At 45.0% G+C, this 22,010-nt stretch overlaps 3 protein-coding genes across 3 annotated transcripts; all 3 read left to right on the forward strand.

Moving 5' to 3' along the window:
- Nucleotides 1–1,289: 1,289 nt before the first annotated feature.
- LOC128081169 (ubiquitin-conjugating enzyme E2 D2-like) lies at nt 1,290–1,990 on the forward strand. Its single transcript, XM_052684177.1, is given in 4 exon segments — nt 1,290–1,389; nt 1,392–1,622; nt 1,624–1,687; nt 1,690–1,990. Coding segments are annotated over 4 exon segments (438 nt in total). The 5' UTR covers nt 1,290–1,302; the 3' UTR covers nt 1,746–1,990.
- A 1,174-nt stretch (nt 1,991–3,164) lies between these two features.
- Nucleotides 3,165–3,678, forward strand: LOC128081167 (ubiquitin-conjugating enzyme E2 D2-like). Its single transcript, XM_052684176.1, is given in 4 exon segments — nt 3,165–3,264; nt 3,267–3,497; nt 3,499–3,562; nt 3,565–3,678. Coding segments are annotated over 4 exon segments (438 nt in total). The 5' UTR covers nt 3,165–3,177; the 3' UTR covers nt 3,621–3,678.
- A 1,380-nt stretch (nt 3,679–5,058) lies between these two features.
- LOC128081171 (ubiquitin-conjugating enzyme E2 D2-like) lies at nt 5,059–5,571 on the forward strand. Its single transcript, XM_052684179.1, is given in 4 exon segments — nt 5,059–5,157; nt 5,160–5,390; nt 5,392–5,455; nt 5,458–5,571. Coding segments are annotated over 4 exon segments (438 nt in total). The 5' UTR covers nt 5,059–5,070; the 3' UTR covers nt 5,514–5,571.
- The last annotated feature ends 16,439 nt before the right edge of the window (nt 5,572–22,010 follow it).

Here is a 22,010-nt window from a genome sequence, read left to right on the forward strand (position 1 = left end):
TACAGCAGTGCTGCGTGTTGCACATACTTGGAACAACAAAATAGAAATACTGTATTTCCCCGTACCAGCATTGACTCCTAGGAGAGAAGTGTGTGTGTGAAAAGCTGGTTCTTCAGCCATGGCCCAGGGACAGAGGGCAGAGGCAGCGTCCCCACGGCTGGGGAGGGGAGGGTGGAGAGGAGCAGCTCCCCGCTGCTGGGGCACATTGCTGGACAGCTGTGTGGGAAGCTACCTCAAGAGTTCTTGGGAGTCATCCATTGGAGATGGATCCACTTCCATCAGTTATTCTTCCAGAGCAAGATCCAGATCTATGGGCTTGATTTTGCCATCTGGGCTGTCAGTGTCCATCAGTTCCATATTGCTGCTGCTCCTGTGAAGCAAGAAGCTCCTTAGGAATCCTTGTAGCTGGAGGAGGATCCATTTGTTCTCCACGAGTCCCACACCGATTAGTACAGGTATAAGGGGTCTGACTGGAACGATGCTTAGATATTTGTTGCTGTTAAAAAGAAGGACTCGTGTGTTATGTGGTGGTCAGTGGCTGTCTTTGGTGACAGGAACAATCCTTGCCACCAAAACTTCATCCCTGAATATGGGGAAAGCAGACTACAGGCTACTCATGGAACTTGTTAACTAGTTACTAACTCATTTTGGGAACTTGTTTTCAAGGCATTGAAGTCTGTAAGTGATCTTTTCTTTTAAGTACTACCTCTCTTTATTATAAAGGGCTTTTTAATATATATTATCAGTAAAAGGAAGACCAGAGATAATATTGATCTATTACTTAATGAGGATTGCTACTTGCAAATAGGGTTGCTGACAAAGCAGTGCCTACTTAATGCCGACTTTGATTCAGCACCAGTGATGGGTTCTGGGATCACCAGAGCCTCTGAGTTTGAAGGCTGTCACTGCATTAACAATAAACTCCTGGCCAACCCCAACCTTGTTGAAATTTGCTTTTCCAGCAGGATGCATATATGTCGATGAGGACCAAAGAGATTCTTCCAAAGGTACTCAAAGATCTGACTGATGCCATTGTGAGACCCTTCTCAATTATTTTTCGATGGTCTTGGGAATTTGAAGAGGTCACATTAAACTAGAAGACTGCAGCCTCACAGAACACAACAGCCTGCATGACCCACATCTGCAGGAGTACCACAACCGCAAAGACAACGTGCAGAACCTGAAGAAGAGGGGCCTCGTCACCAAGGATGGCAAAGTAGGTTTGGAAGTTGGGTTCACCAACACAGGTCTCCTGAGGAGGGGTTTCCAAGCAGCTGGCAGGGGCCTCGCACCGCGCACACAATGGCGCTGAAGAGAATCCACAAGGAGTTGAATGATCTGGCACGTGATCCTCCAGCACAGTGTTCAGCAGGGCCTGTCGGTGATGACAGGCAAGACATTGGCAAGCTACAATAATGGGACCAAACGACAGTCCCTATCAAGGTGGAGTATTTTTCTTGACAATTCACTTCCCAACAGATTATCCCTTCAAACCACCTAAGGTTGCATTTACAACAAGAATCTATCATCCAAATATTAACAGTAATGGCAGCATTTGTCTTGATATTCTACGATCACAGTGGTCCCCGGCACTAACTATTTCAAAAGTACTTTTGTCCATTTTGTTATCTGTTGTGTGATCCCAATCCAGATGATCCTTTAGTGCCTGAGATTGCATGGATCTACAAAACAGAGAAAAGTACAACAGAATAGCTCGGGAATGGACTCAGAAGTATGCGATGTAATTAAAGAAATTATTGGATAACTTCTACAAATAAAGACAGGGGAACTCTGAAAGAGAAAGTCCTTTTGATTTCCATTGGACTGCTTTCTATGAGCCCACGCCTCATCTTCCCTTGTGCACATGTTTACCTGATACAGCAGTGCTGCGTGTTGTACATACTTGGAACAACAAAATAGAAATACTGTATTTCCCCGTACCAGCATTGACTCCTAGGAGAGAAGTGTGTGTGTGAAAAGCTGGTTCTTCAGCCATGGCCCAGGGACGGAGGGCAGAGGCAGCGTCCCCACGGCTGGGGAGGGGAGGGTGGAGAGGAGCAGCTCCCCGCTGCTGGGGCACATTGCTGGACAGCTGTGTGGGAAGCTACCTCAAGAGTTCTTGGGAGTCATCCATTGGAGATGGATCCACTTCCATCAGTTATTCTTCCAGAGCAAGATCCAGATCTATGGGCTTGATTTTGCCATCTGGGCTGTCAGTGTCCATCAGTTCCATATTGCTGCTGCTCCTGTGAAGCAAGAAGCTCCTTAGGAATCCTTGTAGCTGGAGGAGGATCCATTTGTTCTCCACGAGTCCCACACCGATTAGTACAGGTATAAGGGGTCTGACTGGAACGATGCTTAGATATTTGTTGCTGTTAAAAAGAAGGACTCGTGTGTTATGTGGTGGTCAGTGGCTGTCTTTGGTGACAGGAACAATCCTTGCCACCAAAACTTCATCCCTGAATATGGGGAAAGCAGACTACAGGCTACTCATGGAACTTGTTAACTAGTTACTAACTCATTTTGGGAACTTGTTTTCAAGGCATTGAAGTCTGTAAGTGATCTTTTCTTTAAGTACTACCTCTCTTTATTATAAAGGGCTTTTTAATATATATTATCAGTAAAAGGAAGACCAGAGATAATATTGATCTATTACTTAATGAGGATTGCTACTTGCAAATAGGGTTGCTGACAAAGCAGTGCCTACTTAATGCCGACTTTGATTCAGCACCAGTGATGGGTTCTGGGATCACCAGAGCCTCTGAGTTTGAAGGCTGTCACTGCATTAACAATAAACTCCTGGCCAACCCCAACCTTGTTGAAATTTGCTTTTCCAGCAGGATGCATATATGTCGATGAGGACCAAAGAGATTCTTCCAAAGGTACTCAAAGATCTGACTGATGCCATTGTGAGACCCCTCTCAATTATTTTTCGATGGTCTTGGGAATTTGAAGAGGTCACATTAAACTAGAAGACTGCAGCCTCACAGAACACAACAGCCTGCATGACCCACATCTGCAGGAGTACCACAACCGCAAAGACAACGTGCAGAACCTGAAGAAGAGGGGCCTCGTCACCAAGGATGGCAAAGTAGGTTTGGAAGTTGGGTTCACCAACACAGGTCTCCTGAGGAGGGGTTTCCAAGCAGCTGGCAGGGGCCTCGCACCGCGCACACAATGGCGCTGAAGAGAATCCACAAGGAGTTGAATGATCTGGCACGTGATCCTCCAGCACAGTGTTCAGCAGGGCCTGTCGGTGATGACAGGCAAGACATTGGCAAGCTACAATAATGGGACCAAACGACAGTCCCTATCAAGGTGGAGTATTTTTCTTGACAATTCACTTCCCAACAGATTATCCCTTCAAACCACCTAAGGTTGCATTTACAACAAGAATCTATCATCCAAATATTAACAGTAATGGCAGCATTTGTCTTGATATTCTACGATCACAGTGGTCCCCGGCACTAACTATTTCAAAAGTACTTTTGTCCATTTTGTTATCTGTTGTGTGATCCCAATCCAGATGATCCTTTAGTGCCTGAGATTGCATGGATCTACAAAACAGAGAAAAGTACAACAGAATAGCTCGGGAATGGACTCAGAAGTATGCGATGTAATTAAAGAAATTATTGGATAACTTCTACAAATAAAGATAGGGGAACTCTGAAAGAGAAAGTCCTTTTGATTTCCATTGGACTGCTTTCTATGAGCCCACGCCTCATCTTCCCTTGTGCACATGTTTACCTGATACAGCAGTGCTGCGTGTTGTACATACTTGGAACAACAAAATAGAAATACTGTATTTCCCCGTACCAGCATTGACTCCTAGGAGAGAAGTGTGTGTGTGAAAAGCTGGTTCTTCAGCCATGGCCCAGGGACGGAGGGCAGAGGCAGCGTCCCCACGGCTGGGGAGGGGAGAGTGGAGAGGAGCAGCTCCCCGCTGCTGGGGCACATTGCTGGACAGCTGTGTGGGAAGCTACCTCAAGAGTTCTTGGGAGTCATCCATTGGAGATGGATCCACTTCCATCAGTTATTCTTCCAGAGCAAGATCCAGATCTATGGGCTTGATTTTGCCATCTGGGCTGTCAGTGTCCATCAGTTCCATATTGCTGCTGCTCCTGTGAAGCAAGAAGCTCCTTAGGAATCCTTGTAGCTGGAGGAGGATCCATTTGTTCTCCACGAGTCCCACACCGATTAGTACAGGTATAAGGGGTCTGACTGGAACGATGCTTAGATATTTGTTGCTGTTAAAAAGAAGGACTCGTGTGTTATGTGGTGGTCAGTGGCTGTCTTTGGTGACAGGAACAATCCTTGCCACCAAAACTTCATCCCTGAATATGGGGAAAGCAGACTACAGGCTACTCATGGAACTTGTTAACTAGTTACTAACTCATTTTGGGAACTTGTTTTCAAGGCATTGAAGTCTGTAAGTGATCTTTTCTTTAAGTACTACCTCTCTTTATTATAAAGGGCTTTTTAATATATATTATCAGTAAAAGGAAGACCAGAGATAATATTGATCTATTACTTAATGAGGATTGCTACTTGCAAATAGGGTTGCTGACAAAGCAGTGCCTACTTAATGCCGACTTTGATTCAGCACCAGTGATGGGTTCTGGGATCACCAGAGCCTCTGAGTTTGAAGGCTGTCACTGCATTAACAATAAACTCCTGGCCAACCCCAACCTTGTTGAAATTTGCTTTTCCAGCAGGATGCATATATGTCGATGAGGACCAAAGAGATTCTTCCAAAGGTACTCAAAGATCTGACTGATGCCATTGTGAGACCCTTCTCAATTATTTTTCGATGGTCTTGGGAATTTGAAGAGGTCACATTAAACTAGAAGACTGCAGCCTCACAGAACACAACAGCCTGCATGACCCACATCTGCAGGAGTACCACAACCGCAAAGACAACGTGCAGAACCTGAAGAAGAGGGGCCTCGTCACCAAGGATGGCAAAGTAGGTTTGGAAGTTGGGTTCACCAACACAGGTCTCCTGAGGAGGGGTTTCCAAGCAGCTGGCAGGGGCCTGGCAGCTGGCAGGGGCCTCGCACCGCGCACACAATGGCGCTGAAGAGAATCCACAAGGAGTTGAATGATCTGGCACGTGATCCTCCAGCACAGTGTTCAGCAGGGCCTGTCGGTGATGACAGGCAAGACATTGGCAAGCTACAATAATGGGACCAAACGACAGTCCCTATCAAGGTGGAGTATTTTTCTTGACAATTCACTTCCCAACAGATTATCCCTTCAAACCACCTAAGGTTGCATTTACAACAAGAATCTATCATCCAAATATTAACAGTAATGGCAGCATTTGTCTTGATATTCTACGATCACAGTGGTCCCCGGCACTAACTATTTCAAAAGTACTTTTGTCCATTTTGTTATCTGTTGTGTGATCCCAATCCAGATGATCCTTTAGTGCCTGAGATTGCATGGATCTACAAAACAGAGAAAAGTACAACAGAATAGCTCGGGAATGGACTCAGAAGTATGCGATGTAATTAAAGAAATTATTGGATAACTTCTACAAATAAAGATAGGGGAACTCTGAAAGAGAAAGTCCTTTTGATTTCCATTGGACTGCTTTCTATGAGCCCACGCCTCATCTTCCCTTGTGCACATGTTTACCTGATACAGCAGTGCTGCGTGTTGTACATACTTGGAACAACAAAATAGAAATACTGTATTTCCCCGTACCAGCATTGACTCCTAGGAGAGAAGTGTGTGTGTGAAAAGCTGGTTCTTCAGCCATGGCCCAGGGACGGAGGGCAGAGGCAGCGTCCCCACGGCTGGGGAGGGGAGGGTGGAGAGGAGCAGCTCCCCGCTGCTGGGGCACATTGCTGGACGGCTGTGTGGGAAGCTACCTCAAGAGTTCTTGGGAGTCATCCATTGGAGATGGATCCACTTCCATCAGTTATTCTTCCAGAGCAAGATCCAGATCTATGGGCTTGATTTTGCCATCTGGGCTGTCAGTGTCCATCAGTTCCATATTGCTGCTGCTCCTGTGAAGCAAGAAGCTCCTTAGGAATCCTTGTAGCTGGAGGAGGATCCATTGTTCTCCACGAGTCCCACACCGATTAGTACAGGTATAAGGGGTCTGACTGGGAACGATGCTTAGAGATTTGTTGCTGTTAAAAAGAAGGACTCGTGTGTTATGTGGTGGTCAGTGGCTGTCTTTGGTGACAGGAACAATCCTTGCCACCAAAACTTCATCCCTGAATATGGGGAAAGCAGACTACAGGCTACTCATGGAACTTGTTAACTAGTTACTAACTCATTTTGGGAATTTGTTTTCAAGGCATTGAAGTCTGTAAGTGATCTTTTCTTTTAAGTACTACCTCTCTTTATTATAAAGGGCTTTTTAATATATATTATCAGTAAAAGGAAGACCAGAGATAATATTGATCTATTACTTAATGAGGATTGCTACTTGCAAATAGGGTTGCTGACAAAGCAGTGCCTACTTAATGCCGACTTTGATTCAGCACCAGTGATGGGTTCTGGGATCACCAGAGCCTCTGAGTTTGAAGGCTGTCACTGCATTAACAATAAACTCCTGGCCAACCCCAACCTTGTTGAAATTTGCTTTTCCAGCAGGATGCATATATGTCGATGAGGACCAAAGAGATTCTTCCAAAGGTACTCAAAGATCTGACTGATGCCATTGTGAGACCCTTCTCAATTATTTTTCGATGGTCTTGGGAATTTGAAGAGGTCACATTAAACTAGAAGACTGCAGCCTCACAGAACACAACAGCCTGCATGACCCACATCTGCAGGAGTACCACAACCGCAAAGACAACGTGCAGAACCTGAAGAAGAGGGGCCTCGTCACCAAGGATGGCAAAGTAGGTTTGGAAGTTGGGTTCACCAACACAGGTCTCCTGAGGAGGGCTTTCCAGGCAGCAGGCAGGGGCCTGGCAGCCCAGGGTGGAGTCCCCATGGCCCTGGGAAGGAGGGAGGAGGCAGCGTCCCCTCGGCTGGGGAGGGGAGGGTGGAGAGGAGCAGCTCCCCGCTGCTGGGGCCTGCACATTGCTGGACGGCTGTGTGGGAAGCTACCTCAAGAGTTCTTGGGAGTCATCTGCCTGTGTCTCTCTGTAGGGGTGTAGATGTCTGAACTTTTCTCATGTAAGCCTGTCTTCTGGGGCTTTATCAGGGAAAGACAACATTGCTGTCCCCATTCCACAGGAAAGGAAGCAGTGTTTGGGGGGATGGGGGGAGGGAACCAGGTGGCCATACACCATATCTCTTTTACAGCCCATCCGGGGCATCTACAGACATAGACAAATTGACTGCAAGGTCTCTATCATCCCAGCCTTATTCTCATAGAACTTTTATGAAGGACAGGAACAAGCAGGACTCTGGAGCCCAGAAAGGTGAAGATGTAAATTGTGCAGATGACTGGAGGTTTTAAATTGTAGCATAAAAAATTTATATCTCTCAGATTAATGTTCACCTACTGTCCAGTTCTTGAGATATCTGGCCCCTTGGGTATCTCAGTTCTCTCTTCTAAAGGTCAATTTAATCCATGAGCAAGTCAGCAAGCAGGCTATATGCAGAGAGACTAATTAGAGACCACTACAGCTGCAAAAGCATTGAAAAAGAAATCTCATACTAACATTGTCTGTTATTCCCTGGAGTCCTCACCAGCCCTGTCCTCCAACCCATCTCTTTCATCCAGGGTATGAGCCACATGAGCTGCCTTGTAATTTGGGAAGGGTTGTGTGGTTCCCCTTTGCTCCAGGGTCCCCCACTTCACCAGCTTTGCAGGAGGAATTTCAGAGCTCCTAAGAGGCCGCAACAGCAGCAGATCCATGTCAAAGCTACAGAGGTGTTGTGTATATATCCACAGCTCAGTGCTGGCCCCTGCAGCCCCATCCTGCCCTGCCTTGTCCCTGCCACAGCTGAGCAGGAACACTGCTTTTTGACTGCACAAAATAAATTAAGATCTACTTAGGGGATGCAAGCATAAATCTCCATTCAGAAACAGAACACAGCCAAAGCCTCGTCACAGACCTGATGGCAAAAGCTTTGGATGAGGGCAGAAATTGTTGCTCTTGCTGTATTTTGATTTCTTATGAAAAATGATTCACTTGGAAAGCTACCCACCACTTTTACCTGCTCAGGGCTGTAAAACACCCAGTGATGCCTTACATAAGCCAGCAGTGTTAGCAGAGCAACGTATTCTAGCTGATTTTTCAAGTGATAAATAGGTGGTAATAAAGACGAGCACAAACAAGCAGGAAATCCTGCCAATGAACAGCAAAGCACTGCCTGGAAGTGTTCTCCACTGACTCTGCTTACCCTTTCTGTTTCCCCAGGGACCTCAGCCAAGCCCTGGCCAGCCCCCAGTTCCCCCAGACCCCTAGTTGAGCCTGTACCAAAGCACGATGGCAGACAAGCAGTGAACAGCACTGTGGAAGAGGACAACAGCCACAAGAAAGCCAGCAGTCAGTAAAATCTGGACAGAACAGAAGGTTTCTGCACAACCAGCCCTCCTCTGTCATCCCTCATGGCAGCACAGTAGCCAAAAGGGCCCAAAACCACAGTGAGTCTTGCATCAAGTCTTTTTACTTAACACTTCACTTTTATTATGCCCTTGTGCTCAAACTTAATAATGTTCTTTGTAGCCATCAGAGGCTATAAAACTAGTGTTTCCTCCTTTTTTGATGTTATAGAAATCTACTGAAAATCTAGTGTAAAGGGGAACATAGTATTACAGACACAGTATCATAAATTGAGCAAGGGCAGAAAGTCTTTCATCTTAGCCTTCCAAGCACAAGCTCTTTCATTTACCACAGGCAGTGTGCAGGTTAGAACAAATTCAGAAGAGGTAAATCGCATCAGATATTACAGGAGAAAGAGGACAGTGAGCTGTAATGTTGATGTTTGTCTTTGTGAATGTTCTGCTGTCGTGCCAGTTTGTGCTCCCAAGGACACTGCCTTGCTTGACCATTGTCCTGTAGCAGTTCCCAGGAGTCATCAGCTTCTGGTAGATGGTGGCTGGACACGACCCACTGTGCTTTAGTTGAGATGGGAGCATTTTTGTGATGGTGCAATCTGCACCATGGCAGTGAAGTTCCCAGAGGTTGGGAGGAGAAAGAGCAACGCCAAAGCCCATCTCAAACTCCCTGTGCCAGCAATCCCTGGATCCCCAGAAGTGGCTGCTATCTGAGGACCAACATTTCTGTGTAAGGACATGGCCAAAAAGTAGGGCAACACTGCTGCAGAAATGGGAGTAGCATTTTTAAATTGTGAATAGGTAGGTGTTATGGGAATGTTCATTTCTTTAAAATTTGGCCTGGGGAACAGATTAAAGAAATGCTCCTATAAGTATTTGTTCATTTAGAGAAAATCAGCTTTGTTTACTTAGGATCTTGGCCTAAGTTTTGTGTTTATATGAGAGATCTTGAAGGAATTTTAGAGAATTTCACATCAGGTTATCCATTTGAGTCCATTTCAGGAGTCTCTGTTACCAGACAGATGTAGACATGGTACAGTGAGACCAGTAAAGGGCATGGAGGTGATTAAAAGTTTGGTACAGAGAGAGACCAGGGACCTGGGATGATCTTCCTGGAGAAGGCCTGGGGGTATGTGATCCATCTGTATAAAAACCTGAAGTCGGGAGTAAAGATTTTTCTGGGTGGTGCCCTGGGACAAGACAGACTCAAATTTTGGTAAAACATAAGAAAATAGCACTTTTCCTCTCATAATAGATGAACACTGCAATACATTGTCTGGACTGCCTGTGGGTTTCCATCCTTTGGAGGTATTCCCAAGCCAGCCGGACATGGCTGTGGGCAGACTGCTCTGCTGACCCTGCTTTGAGCAGGGGCTTGGCCTGTGCCATCTCCAGAGGCTGTCTCCCACCTCAGCAGAAGCATGTGAGTCTCACAGTCAGCATCACAGCTGAGACTTCCCAGCACTCTGAACAAACTGCTCACAAGCAATTAACTGAGCAGGAAGGAACATTAACAGTTATTCCAGAAGTTCTTTTTGAATAACAAAGGAACGTGAGACGCTCATAAACTGCTGACAAACAACTTATGAGCAGGAGAAGTCGCCAGATTCATTAAATAAATTATACATTGCATTTTATTCCACCCTCAGCTCTATTAAAGATTATGCAGCTTTAGTCAGAGGATAAGGTTGAATTATAAATATCTGTCAAAAATAAGCAAAAGCATGTAAACATCCCATGAGCAGTCAACCAGTAGAAGTCTTCTGTAAATATATAATTTTATTGTATAATTACAATGAAAAATTTAATATAACAGTCTAATTGCTAACACAATTAGCTACTTAAAATAAGCCAAGAATCAATGACAATTCATTGAGCTCAACTGACAAAATATTTCAATTATTACTGCTGCACTTATTTGGTATTTATTCCACAAACTATATTAAGTGCCTTGTTCATCTGTTTCTTCACTGAATATGTTTGAGATGCACCATACTTTGTGCTCTCAAGATCTCTGTTCCATACAGAGGTTTTATTTTTTACTGATATACTTAGCAGGGTATTTTTATACTTCTATGCTTAACAGCTCTCTGTGGATTCTCCAAAACATATGTCCATGAATTTGTGTAATTTTGCAGCCCAGGTAAACTTTCTGCATCTGCTGCTTGAGCACCCAGGGTTTCCATAGGTTGACTGCACATCAAGGCAAAGGAAGAGCTGCCCTCGCTTGGTCTTAAGCCCATTCCCTTCAGGTTTCATCTTGTAGCAAGAGACCTTGCACTGAAAAACAGTTAATTTTATTCCCTATTCAGCCTCTATATATCAGCTAAGATTTTACAGCCATTTGTAGATTTCTTTCTTTGGAAAAAAGCCATTTCTAACCACATCTCCACTCACTGCTCATTAGTCTTGGCTTCCACCAGGTTGCCTGCCAGAGATGGCAGATTGCCACAAGTAACTCCAGGGACATTTCCAGTCCTTCTTTGAAAACAGAGTAATATCGGTCACTTTTCCAACCTCTGGTGCTGGGACAGCAGAGAACAAGATTGCACTGCACAGTGAGCAGGCCTTCATTCTTCAGAGCATGGAGCCGACACCTCCTGGCCCTGGCAGTCCTTTGCTGTCCATTTTGTTATTTTTTCCTGTAACCTCCTCTAGCAGCTCAACAGAAGGGTCCTGCAAAAAGGCTCTCTAGAGATGGAGACATCCTGGGCCTCGGAGAATGCAGATGCAAAACAATCTGTGCTTTGGCCTTCCCCTCTTTGAGTACTTTTGCACCTGGGTTGTCAAATGCACTGATTACAAGCTTTGGGGCTTTTGGCAAGCTGTTCCTCCAAATTTTTCTTCTCATTTTGGCTGCCTTCTGTATTTCTCCACATAGCCAGTGTGTTCACACGACCCTGTCAGTTTTTCAGTTGAATATTACTTCATTTTTTCTGAAGACTCTTAACAATGTTTATTCTTCCTTTGCTGGTCTTTCTGTAGACCTTTATGGAGGCAAAGGCTGAATAATCCAGTGGGATTTATAGAGATGTGGCTCCAGAAGCAAACTTGTCTTCTAGAGGAATTTGTCCAAGAAAGGGCAGGACCTGAAGCCCTCATCCTTGCTCCAGTAGTGTAGAACATCATCCAGTTCCTCTTGGCATGATCTGGCAATGTTTTGGACAGCCCAGGTGCCTGCAGTACTTGGGTGCTCAGATCATTGACCAAGCTGCCAGTGCTCCCCTGCAATCAGACCCCTGCACAAGCAGGAAGCAAGCATCCATCAGACTACCTACAGAGGGTAGCTGGCCTTGTCTTTCCAGAGCCTGAACATTTCATAGCCACCATGGAAAGCGATTTTACTCTCTAAAGATTAGCAATAGAAGAAAAAAAAATACTCTGCTCGTTGCACAGATAAAATATCTGATGATTAATTTTTTATGGCATGTGTATCCAGTTATGACTTCTGCCTCTGCTCCTAAACTCTCAAAGGTAAATGTCATCACAGAGATCAGCTGTCATATATCTTAATGTACTTGGAGGCTAATGTCTCCACTGAAGAGTGTAGATGGCAAGAACGTCTCATTTCTGAGGGTGCTTTATGTCAAGTGCTATTGCACATGATCCCTTCACAGCTAGGTTGGATGCTGTGCTGGTTCTTGGCAAGAACACACTCAGCAGGTCCTGCAGCCCAGCACTGACATGCAGCAGGGTGCATTTGCAAAGAATCTAAAGTGACTCATCCTTCTCCTGAAAAACAGCCCCTTTCTTTCCTAAGATGCCACAATAATCACAAGGAGTACATTTGAATTACTGGTAAGATTAAAAAAAAAAAATCCCCGTAACATCCCACAGCTCATCCAAAGAGGGGAGTTGTTCTTAATTTCCAGCATAATTAATGCTCATTAACCTGGTAGTCTTGGGAATTCCTTTTCGTCTTTTGTCCGCTTCTTGGCTTAGAACCTGCAAGCCACAGCTGTGGGATGTAGGTTTGCACCTATGCCAGATGCCCAGGGTGGATGCCTGTCTTGTAGGGCAGCTGTCAGCCTGCTCACGCTGCAGGTAGCAGCCGCAGCCAGCAGACTCCTTGCCCTCATTCTACAGGAGTGAAAAGCAGGAGATGGAAAACATTTTTTCTCCTGTTTATTTCAAAGGAAGTTTTTCATCCAGATTGTCATCTTCAGCCCTTCTGGGTGCTGTGGTTGCTCACACAACCTGCCCTACACACACACAACATGCCCTAGCCTGCCCCACGGACTGTCTTCAGCACAGCTCTGCTGCCCAGCACTGTGTCCAACCTTCTCTCCCATTTGGTGTTCATGAGTTTCCTTCTCACCACAAAACCAAGGGAACCCTAACCACCAGCCTCATCGCTGGGCACCTGGGGGGCAAGTGAGACAAGTCAGGAGAGGGGTTACTCTTCTTGTCTTTTACTGTGTCCTCCCATGCTTTCATTACCTGTTTTTTCTCCCATAAAATCAGTTTCTGGCAGATCTGAAATGGCCGACAAACTTTTACGATGGATCAATAGCCTGCGACACACCCAGTCCCACCTGCCTCCTCCTGCAGAGCATGAAAGCCCAGAGGAAGCAGTCCTGGGTGCTCTCAGCAATGGAGCGGAGGTCACACGGTTAATCTCTCAGCATTAAGGGCAGCTGCATTCGTCACTCCGTTTTTTCAGTATGAAGCCAAAGAATTTTTTAAAAGGCAACAGGTATTTTCTAAAAGCAGCGCTCAAAAATAACACACGTGATGTGCTTCCAAACAAAGCTACTGGACTGGGTTATTTAACCTGAAAGAATGACAGTTAATTGGAGTCTCTCCACTGTGACAAGTGGGCTCACAGCAGTAGATAAGGACAGCCCCAGTAACCTCCTGTTTTATCACAGAGACCTGCAGAGGTTCTCCTGACCACAGAGTGAGCAATTGCATTTGCCTTACAGGCTTCTGTCTGGCATCACTACTTCTGATTGTCCTGGCTTTGTTGCTGTGAAACAATGCCATTTATGGCAAAGGGCAGATAAAATCATCATTAGAAGTTGATACCTTTTAACATCCTGCAATAAAAGAGGCTGAAGGAGAGAAACACTAAATCATGGTGGTGATCACCTCCTTCTAGCAGAACTGTAGGGCTTGAGGGGAAGGATTCAACCCAAGATCACTTACAGAGTCTGAAAGGGATCGTGACCTGGGCAGTTCCTGCATTGCATACTATGATGCAACAGAAATGAGATCAAAGATTGGCCAGGGGAAATGTTCTTGCTTCCTCCCTTGGCCTCATGTGGCTTTTTTCTAAGGAGATGGCTGACCATAGCCCCAGCAGATGGGTGGGAGGGAACTGGGCTCCACCTGGGATGGCAGGAAGCAATGGGGCCAGGCTGGCACCACAAACACCCTGCACATTGCTGAGAGCCCCTGGGACAAATTCACGGGTGGGTTGGAGACCCACGCAGGGAACATTTGTCATTCGGGCTGTAATGAAAGCACTTTAGTTTAAAAAAAAAAAAATAAAGCCTGCTTTAAAAAGAAGCATGAGATGGATTCATTCCAGGATTATTCAAATACCTTGCTTTGGGGGAATATACTTCACTTCTCTTTTAACTTTAATATCACATTAGAGACTGTTCCCTGGGATGGTGGATACTGTATTCTGAATACTTTATCGCCAGACTCTGAGAGCTAGTGAAGTGTTTTGGATAATAGAAATGAATAATGTATCAGACATTCATTGCCTACCAGACTGATTTGTTTACTAGTAATTTAGTTTAAAGTACATTATTGTTTTACTACTCACACACTGATTTACTTCCAAACAGTGACTGAACAGCTATCATTAAATTAGAATAATTTTTAACTCTGAAAGTATATTGTTTACTATTTGCTCCTTAGCAAGGCAATTGGTCTGAGCTGCATCTATTTGTCTCTAGGGTTACGGATCTGAAAGAATCTTCAAGCTGATTTTTCCTAGGATGTCTCAAGACTTGCTTTTGTACCCAGGGTCCATTCCAGCCTTCCTGTTAATTAGCTCATCAGGAGAGAACAGCAGCAGAAGTGAGATGAGCCCAGCAGCAGACCCTGTGTGAGACCCTGCAGCAGCAATCACAGCTGACGCTCCATTCTGAGCTTTTCCTGGGAGGGTGACTCTTCTAATCCTGTGCAGGATCTCATCTCCATTGTTCAGTATATCTGTGCATAGTTTTGCAGTGCAAAACGAGTTGCAGGTAGATCTTTTAGCATATTTTGCAGCGGTCCTGTGTAACTGTTGTGCGCATAAAATTCGGCAGCAGAATAACTCAAGCTTTGAAACCTTTCTCTCTAGTTAGAGCTTGATGGAGTGAACCTAATATGCTGTAGCTGAAGAAATGTGGCTAGTTTTAGGCAATGCTGCTAATAATTGCTGCATCTGTTTGCAGAAACTTTTGCTGTTCATTTTTTAGTGATATCATGAAGGCAAATACGTATTATGCCCTTAAACATGAGCTTCATTTTCTGTAGAACCGAAGTTGCTAAGTGCATTCCTTACGCTTACATGTCGTTTGGAAACAGATAATTGGAACTATGAAGAAAGATGAACAAACTGGGGAGTTTCAGTGCAAACTGGAATGGGTGGGAGAAGGGGAATGATGTGGTAGCATTCTTTAAAGAAGTAACTGCTGCAAAGAGAGAGACTGATTGTCTTCCATGCATGTAGAAGATAGGAATTCATGCATATAAAATAAAGTACAAAATATTCACTTTACTCATTTAGGAGCTTTAAAAAAATGCGGGCTGTGGAGCACTGGAGTAGGTTTCCAATGCAACAGCAATGTCTCCATCTTGGGGGGCTGCAAGGAGCACTGGGACCAGCAGTTGTGGGGTGGGACTTTGTGGGTTTGATTCTGCAGGGCTGGGGACAGAATGGCTCAGCTCCAGACTCTGCCATTACCCAAGCTTCTGCATTCATGACTCAAAAGTGCAGTGCTGCACTGTGAAGGTGGAGCTGCTGCTGGGCATTCTCAGCCTCCATCACAGCACTGAGACTTCACATGGGTTTGGAGAAGAGGAAAGGTCATTGCTGTGCTGGATCACTTTCAGTCAAGATAAATGGGGGCAAAGGATGCTTGTTGTAGAGGTAGGAAATTGCCACTTCTTAATTTGCTGCAAAAAAAGAAACTGAGGTTTTACAGACTCTGCGAATTGGCTGCCCAGCACGATAGTAGGAATGCAATCCCCCAAAGAGAAGACTGACGCCAGCTGTTGGACTCCAGAGAATTTTAGTAGGCAGTCTCCTGTTTATTTTCTTTCCCATTCAGGCTTAGAGAGGTTAACAGTATCGGAGAAGAGGAAGCCATCCTGACATTGCTCTCAGGGATAAGAACTGAGAAAAGATTGTACAGCTTACAGGATGAGAAAGAAATTAAACCGCAGCATACAAAAATCCAATATCCCAGCTGCAGGCTCATCCACTAGGTGAAACCAATCTAATTTGTTGGTCTCTTTATTCCCAAAGCCTCCTGAGACCTTGGAGTAAAAGAAAGCAGCTGCCCAGAGAGGAAAAAAAAAAAAGTTTCCAGCCCAGAGGAGCAAAGGGTATGTCACATTTATTTAAAAAGAGACAGGGAACAGTGAAAGAGAAGGCAATCTTGGGTGCCTTCAAGCACTGCCACACAGATCCTGACAGATAAGCCTGTATTGTCAGAGCCTCAGGTTCTCTGAAACAGTTCTGATGCTGGCTGAGAGCTGTGCATGATGGCAGTGGGAGGAAAGCCTTGGAGCTATCGCTGATCCAAATGTAGAGCAAGAGCTGGAACAGCAGCTCCCAGCCTATTGCTCACAGCCAGAAATCTGCAGGGACCTTCCTGCTTTGCTCCCAGCAGCTGCAAAGGAGAAACTTGCAGCCCACCAGCATGGAGTGCAAGCACTGTGCTGCTCATAGAAACAGAGGGTGTACAGAGGAGAAAATGCATTGCTCAGGGGGTGAGGAGGGCCGGAGAGCAGCCTGAAGGAGGAAGAGGAATGCCTCTTGGTCACCAGGTGCCTGCAAGGGGCAGTTGTCCACGGGCCAGCTTGTGGAAGGGAGCTGCGATTAAAGTGCTTTAGAATATGAATGTGGTTTCCTTAATACCCTGAAAAAACAGACTGTCCATCTATCACAGAGAAAGAGGACTGGCTAGTCAGCTGCAATTGGCAAGTTTTCATAAACACTTATGCTCCTGGGAACTGTCATGAATATTCCATCAGCGCAGAGGAAGGGATTCACAGACTGCCCCCCAGACATGCACGATTTTATACAGCAAACTGCTGCAGCTCTCCTAGAATAGCCAAAGCCTCAACAAGATTATTCAACAGCATCAGTCACTGTGCTTTCACTCCGAACTGTGCTTCCCGATACACCGATGGCTGGATAAGAGCAGCCTTATCGTGTGCAGTGCACATTGCTGTTGGCCTTTGTTGAACTTGGTGCACTTCTACAGCCCTGTTGTCCAGAACAGCAATTGTCCCCCCCAGAATTATGGGGAAGGCACTCCGAAATCTGTGCTCTCAAGGACAGCGATCTTATTCTGCAACTTCTGCAAGAACCTCAGTATGCTCCTGTGCAATTTAAAACATCAATTACTAAGATTGCTTTTAATTGAAATGTAGTGGAGTCTGTATCCTGTGCTTCAGACTTCGCACAAACTGAAATTTCTGGTGCCTGACCTGCTCATATATTTAAATATCCCTTTCCTCATTCATAATAGAGCTGGTAGAATTAATACATTATTCAGTGATTTAGTCCTTCCATCCATGATCCAAACCCATTTTCTGTAAATGTATTCATTGCTTCCTCGTGTTTGTTGACTTGTTATGTGAAGGACGTTCAGCCTATATAGAGCATTAGGGAGCATTTTGCTTTGTTTGCAAAATGTTATCCATGGTGGGGAGGTCATTAGAGTCTCAAAGTATTGTTCCCACCACCCAAATCTTTTTAAACGAAGGATTAGTGAATTGCAAATGCAGACACTTAACACCAAGTCCTAGCTACAGAATATTGCATAGTAAGTAGTAAGTCCTACTTCCAGTTAAAGAAATTGTCATTGCCACAGAAATGTCAGTTTGGTTTTCTTTTCTGGGGTGAAGTTGAGATTGTTTCCCAAAGGAAAGGCTGTGGAGGTGAGCATCCTGAATTCCCCCTAACGCCCATGGCACATGGTGGGATTGCACAAAACTCCATATCAAGTGGGAGCTTTTCATGCCTTCTTTCCATGAAGAACCTTTATGAAGATGCTTGTTATTCAGGTGGCGTTTTCGTTGTAGAAAATCCCTCACATTATGAGGTATCTCACATTTGAGGGGTGTCCAAGGCACACCCTAGAGAGCAAGTGTGTAGAAATGCAGCCACTTTGCTCACGACAGCACTGAAACATGCTCTAAGCAGAATCGTACCCTGGTACGATCCCATGGTGGAGCTGAGCCCCAGGAGCTTCTGAGCACAGCCTGAGTCTTTGCTGCCCACAAGCAAGGAGCGCTGGCAGTGCTGCACTGGAGGCCTGCAGGGTCTCTGGGTGCTGGGTGCCCTCCTGGCACCTTCTGGGTAGCAGAGCAGCCCCGTCCTGACCTGTTCTCCCAGGAAACACCCGGTGGTGGCAGCGAGGTCCTGGAATTTCACCCACAGCCCTGCCCACCCCGCTAAAGAAATCCCAATCGATATTCTCCATTAGGGAGTTGCTGGAGTGGAAGCAATTTGGCCAGGTGTAGTTGCTGGAGGTCTGTTCTTCATCCTGCTTCTGACTGCAAAGGCTTAGGGTGAAGGATTTACAGCGTTTTGGAGAGACAGGGTTATCCTTCACAAGACAGGAACATTGACAAGCTGCGCCTCTTCGTCTTCATTCCACTCCTGAAATCCCTCTTGATTCATTACAGCATGTCCTTCTTGTTGGTGTAATGAAATATAAATGTTTATGTTGATATATAAAGATAGCAACATTGATTTTCTTTTCTGCAGTAGATTTGATTACTATCAAGCTCCAAAAGCCTTCCTGAGGTCTTTTTTTTTATTTATTTTATTGCAACATCTTTTCAAACTCACAACGTTTTCCTAATTGTATTTTCTGCTGAGAGGAGCACGGGGAAGAATTGGGAAAGGATGCAGGTGAGGTCCCAGAGGGGCCATTCTGACACATTAAAATGTTGAGATGCTCTGATTTTACAAAGACTGTACTTCACAAATTACATATTTGCAAAAACTTACAGATGAAATTATAAATATAACACTGCGAGCAAAGTTCTTTCACATTTATTACAACTTCCTCTAGATTTTCATCTCATTTTATATCCCCAGAGATTGGGAGGTTTGCTGGTATTCTGACACTATTCGTATTCCTGTTTCAGTATGCGATATCTTCCATTTGTACTGATGAATGAATGATCAGGTGTGGTTAAGTGTACAAATGCTTTAAATACGCTCAAAAACAAGGCCAGCTTCAGCACGTAGGCAGCACATGCCTCTCTGTGTTCAATTTGTGCTGGTCGTGAACCTGAAGAAAAATCTCTTATTGGAAACCTTTGTGAGAACTGAAGTGTTTGATATCTAGAAGCTCATTTCACACCTCCACTTAACTCAGCCTTTTACATGCCCTGCTCTGGTCTGTAGAATGGGAAAAGAATAAAATAAACAAAAAAGGCAGAAGCTGAAGTTGTGCTATTGTACTACAAATCCTGAAGATGCAAAGGCACCAGAAACCTGAGTGGTGGTACTCCAGCATCGTGGTACTCCAAAACAAGATGCAGAAGTCACCCAGAGACCACTGGGATGATCCTGGAGGTTGGTGGCCCTGCCTATGGCAGCAGTTTGGAACTTGATGATCCTCAGGATCCCATCCAACCCAAGCCATCCTATGATTCTAAGTATCCCTTGCACAGCTGCTAAGCTGGTCCTACAGCAAACATCTCTTTTTTAAGCTGTTCCGAGTAATTGATTTACTGAGACAGAATGTTAATTATTATGGAATCCATGAAAAGGCTTGTAGTTTTGTTCCTTTTTTCTTAACGAATGGTATTCTCCAATTAGTCTTGGCTTTGTTGTGAATGCAGGAAAGATTCTTCCTAACTACCAAAGAAATTGATTTTTCAGGTTTCAGGGTGTTTATGTTCAGCACATCTTCAGCGTTTCCTTGTTTGCTGACAGAAGGGATACAGATGAAATTGGAGCAGGCTTCCCCTGGGGGTGATCGCTTAGTGGCTTAAACATCATCCTCCCACAAGTGCCTGCAACTGCACATTTCTGTCAGGTTTGATCCAAAAGGTTGAAGGAACATAGATTAAATTCAAGTGTTTCTGGAAAGATCCTTTATGAGCTTCCCCGGACAATAGATGTGCACAGACACGGGTGTGAAGGGCAGGGGTCCCTCTGAGCACTCCTCTGGTTACACGTGGCCATGTGTCATTGCCATGGACTTCCTTGCTACTTCCTTGCTACTTTCTCTCTGTTAACAGAGATTCTGAGTGTGATTCCTCAGCCAAAATATCTTCATAGTACCATTGTGCAGGTGTAAGAAGCACAAGGAAGTGATGGAACCTTGAGCCTTCCCATATGGCCTGCAACGCCTGGGCATAAAGCAAGAGCAGCCCAAGCTGAGGCTTGCGCAGTCAGCCCTAAAGTCCTCCAGCTGCAGATCTCATGGGCTCTTGACTGCTCACAGCCACTCAGACTTTAGCTGGTGTGTGCATGTCTGCAGGCAGAAGGTTCAGCACTTTGGGGATTCCAGTGAGATGAATGGTGATGTTCCCTGTGCGTCCCAGCATCCGTCGGGGAGGTGACAGTCTGGCATTCCAGCTCCAGAACAGCGAACACCTACAAACCTTCACAGATCTAATCCTAAGCAAACCTACACGTTCTCACTTCAGTTTCCTTTAGGACACTTCTGAATCCTAGATGAAAACTCATTCGGCATTAAACACTTTGTTAGCTGGATTAGCCAGAGGGGATGCTCATAATTAGAGCATTGTTAGGGCTGCTTTCCATTTAAAACCATTCTGTTAAAGATGCTTTTGCACACAGACTTGTGTAATTTCCCTAGCAGTGGGCTGGGTGTAACTCCTTGTTAAGCTGATAGATGTCTTTTTCTATAAATTCAATTACTGGCAGAAAATCCACTAATACAAAGGGCATAATGCAATTATTTGGAATTGATTTCTTATAAGCTTATGAATAGACATTTGGAAGAGTTCAAGTTTGCTGAGTGAGTTTATAGTAATAACTGTCACGTTTTACATTAGCATTCATCCCAGAGGACTCCAAACCACTTTGCAAATCCTGAACGTGCATCTCTAAAGAGTAAGCATGGCCCAGTGCCCATTTGTCTTTTGCTTGGGAAATCTGCATTTTGTTCCCTCTTGCCGCAGCCTTCCAGCACAATCCTTAACAAGTCTTCAAACCCCAGCTAGAAAATGAGCAAAATGCAGGTTCTCCCTGCAGGGAAACCAGAGTAGACACAGTGTAATGGCTGGCAAAGCTAAGGAAGTGCAAAGCAAGGTGGAAGAAGTTCATTTGGATCAAGATAAGCTCTTAGGATGAGAGAGTCCTGGAGGATGCAATGCTCCTGTTTGCATGGCTGGAATGGTTGAGGCAGTTCTGCCGCATGGTGCCACTTCTCCTCACGAGCATTAAAAGGGATCTTTGGTCAAGAGAGTGGATTAAACTTGCAGCTTTTCACTGTTAAAGAAATCCTCCCCACTATGCCATGTCCCAGAGGTTAGTTCAGAGCTCTGTGCTCTGGTTTAGGAGCAGAAAGGCACTTAGTGATTGTAATACTAACAACAGTGACGAGACTGAGCTGTGAATGCTTTCAGGAGGATGGAGGCTCTCAGAGCACCTGGCAAGGAAGCAAAAGCGTGGCAGCCAAGGGCTGGCTCTGGCTCAGAGGCTGGAATGTGGCTCCTTGGCAGTTCAGTAATGATGGTTGGTGGAGAAACCTTATGTCATTACTTTGCAAAGCTCCAAAGTTATCCAAAGGCAAAACCTTCAGACGAACTGCGAGAGGCCTCAATGAGGCAGCGTGTGTAATTGCTGGCCTTTTCTTGGCCCTATGGTGGGCAGAAATTGCATTAAAAAATCACACTAAAGCCGAGGCACTAAAGTTAAATTGGGGCATGTATACAATAAATACATTTAGTATGCCCGGAAGGAGCAAGGAGTCACATTTTTATTTATTTTCCCATCTGCCTCTAAGATGAGCTTCACGTAAGCCAGGAAGAAGGATGTGAGCACAGACAGCCCTGTGCTGAGGTAAATCCATCTCTCTTTTAGTGTCCCCAACATGTGGCACTCTGGAGTAATCCTTTTTTTCCTTCCCAGCGTTGCAATGAACATAAAATGAACCCGACCCTTCTTAACTTATATTGACATCATTTCACACCACTGGAAGAATGATCCTCACAGTTTAAATAGGTCAGATGGTAACTAATGCACTAGATAATTGCACTGATCAAGCCTGATGCCTAAGAATGAGGATATACTCCTTTCATACTTACAAAGTTTTTTAAAACTTTTCACTGACATTCAGGGACTTCACAGCATTCACTGTGCAGCAGAAGC

This window comes from Tympanuchus pallidicinctus, unplaced genomic scaffold, assembly GCF_026119805.1.
Source record: "Tympanuchus pallidicinctus isolate F22 unplaced genomic scaffold, pur_lepc_1.0 scaffold20, whole genome shotgun sequence".
Classification (NCBI taxonomy): domain Eukaryota; kingdom Metazoa; phylum Chordata; class Aves; order Galliformes; family Phasianidae; genus Tympanuchus; species Tympanuchus pallidicinctus.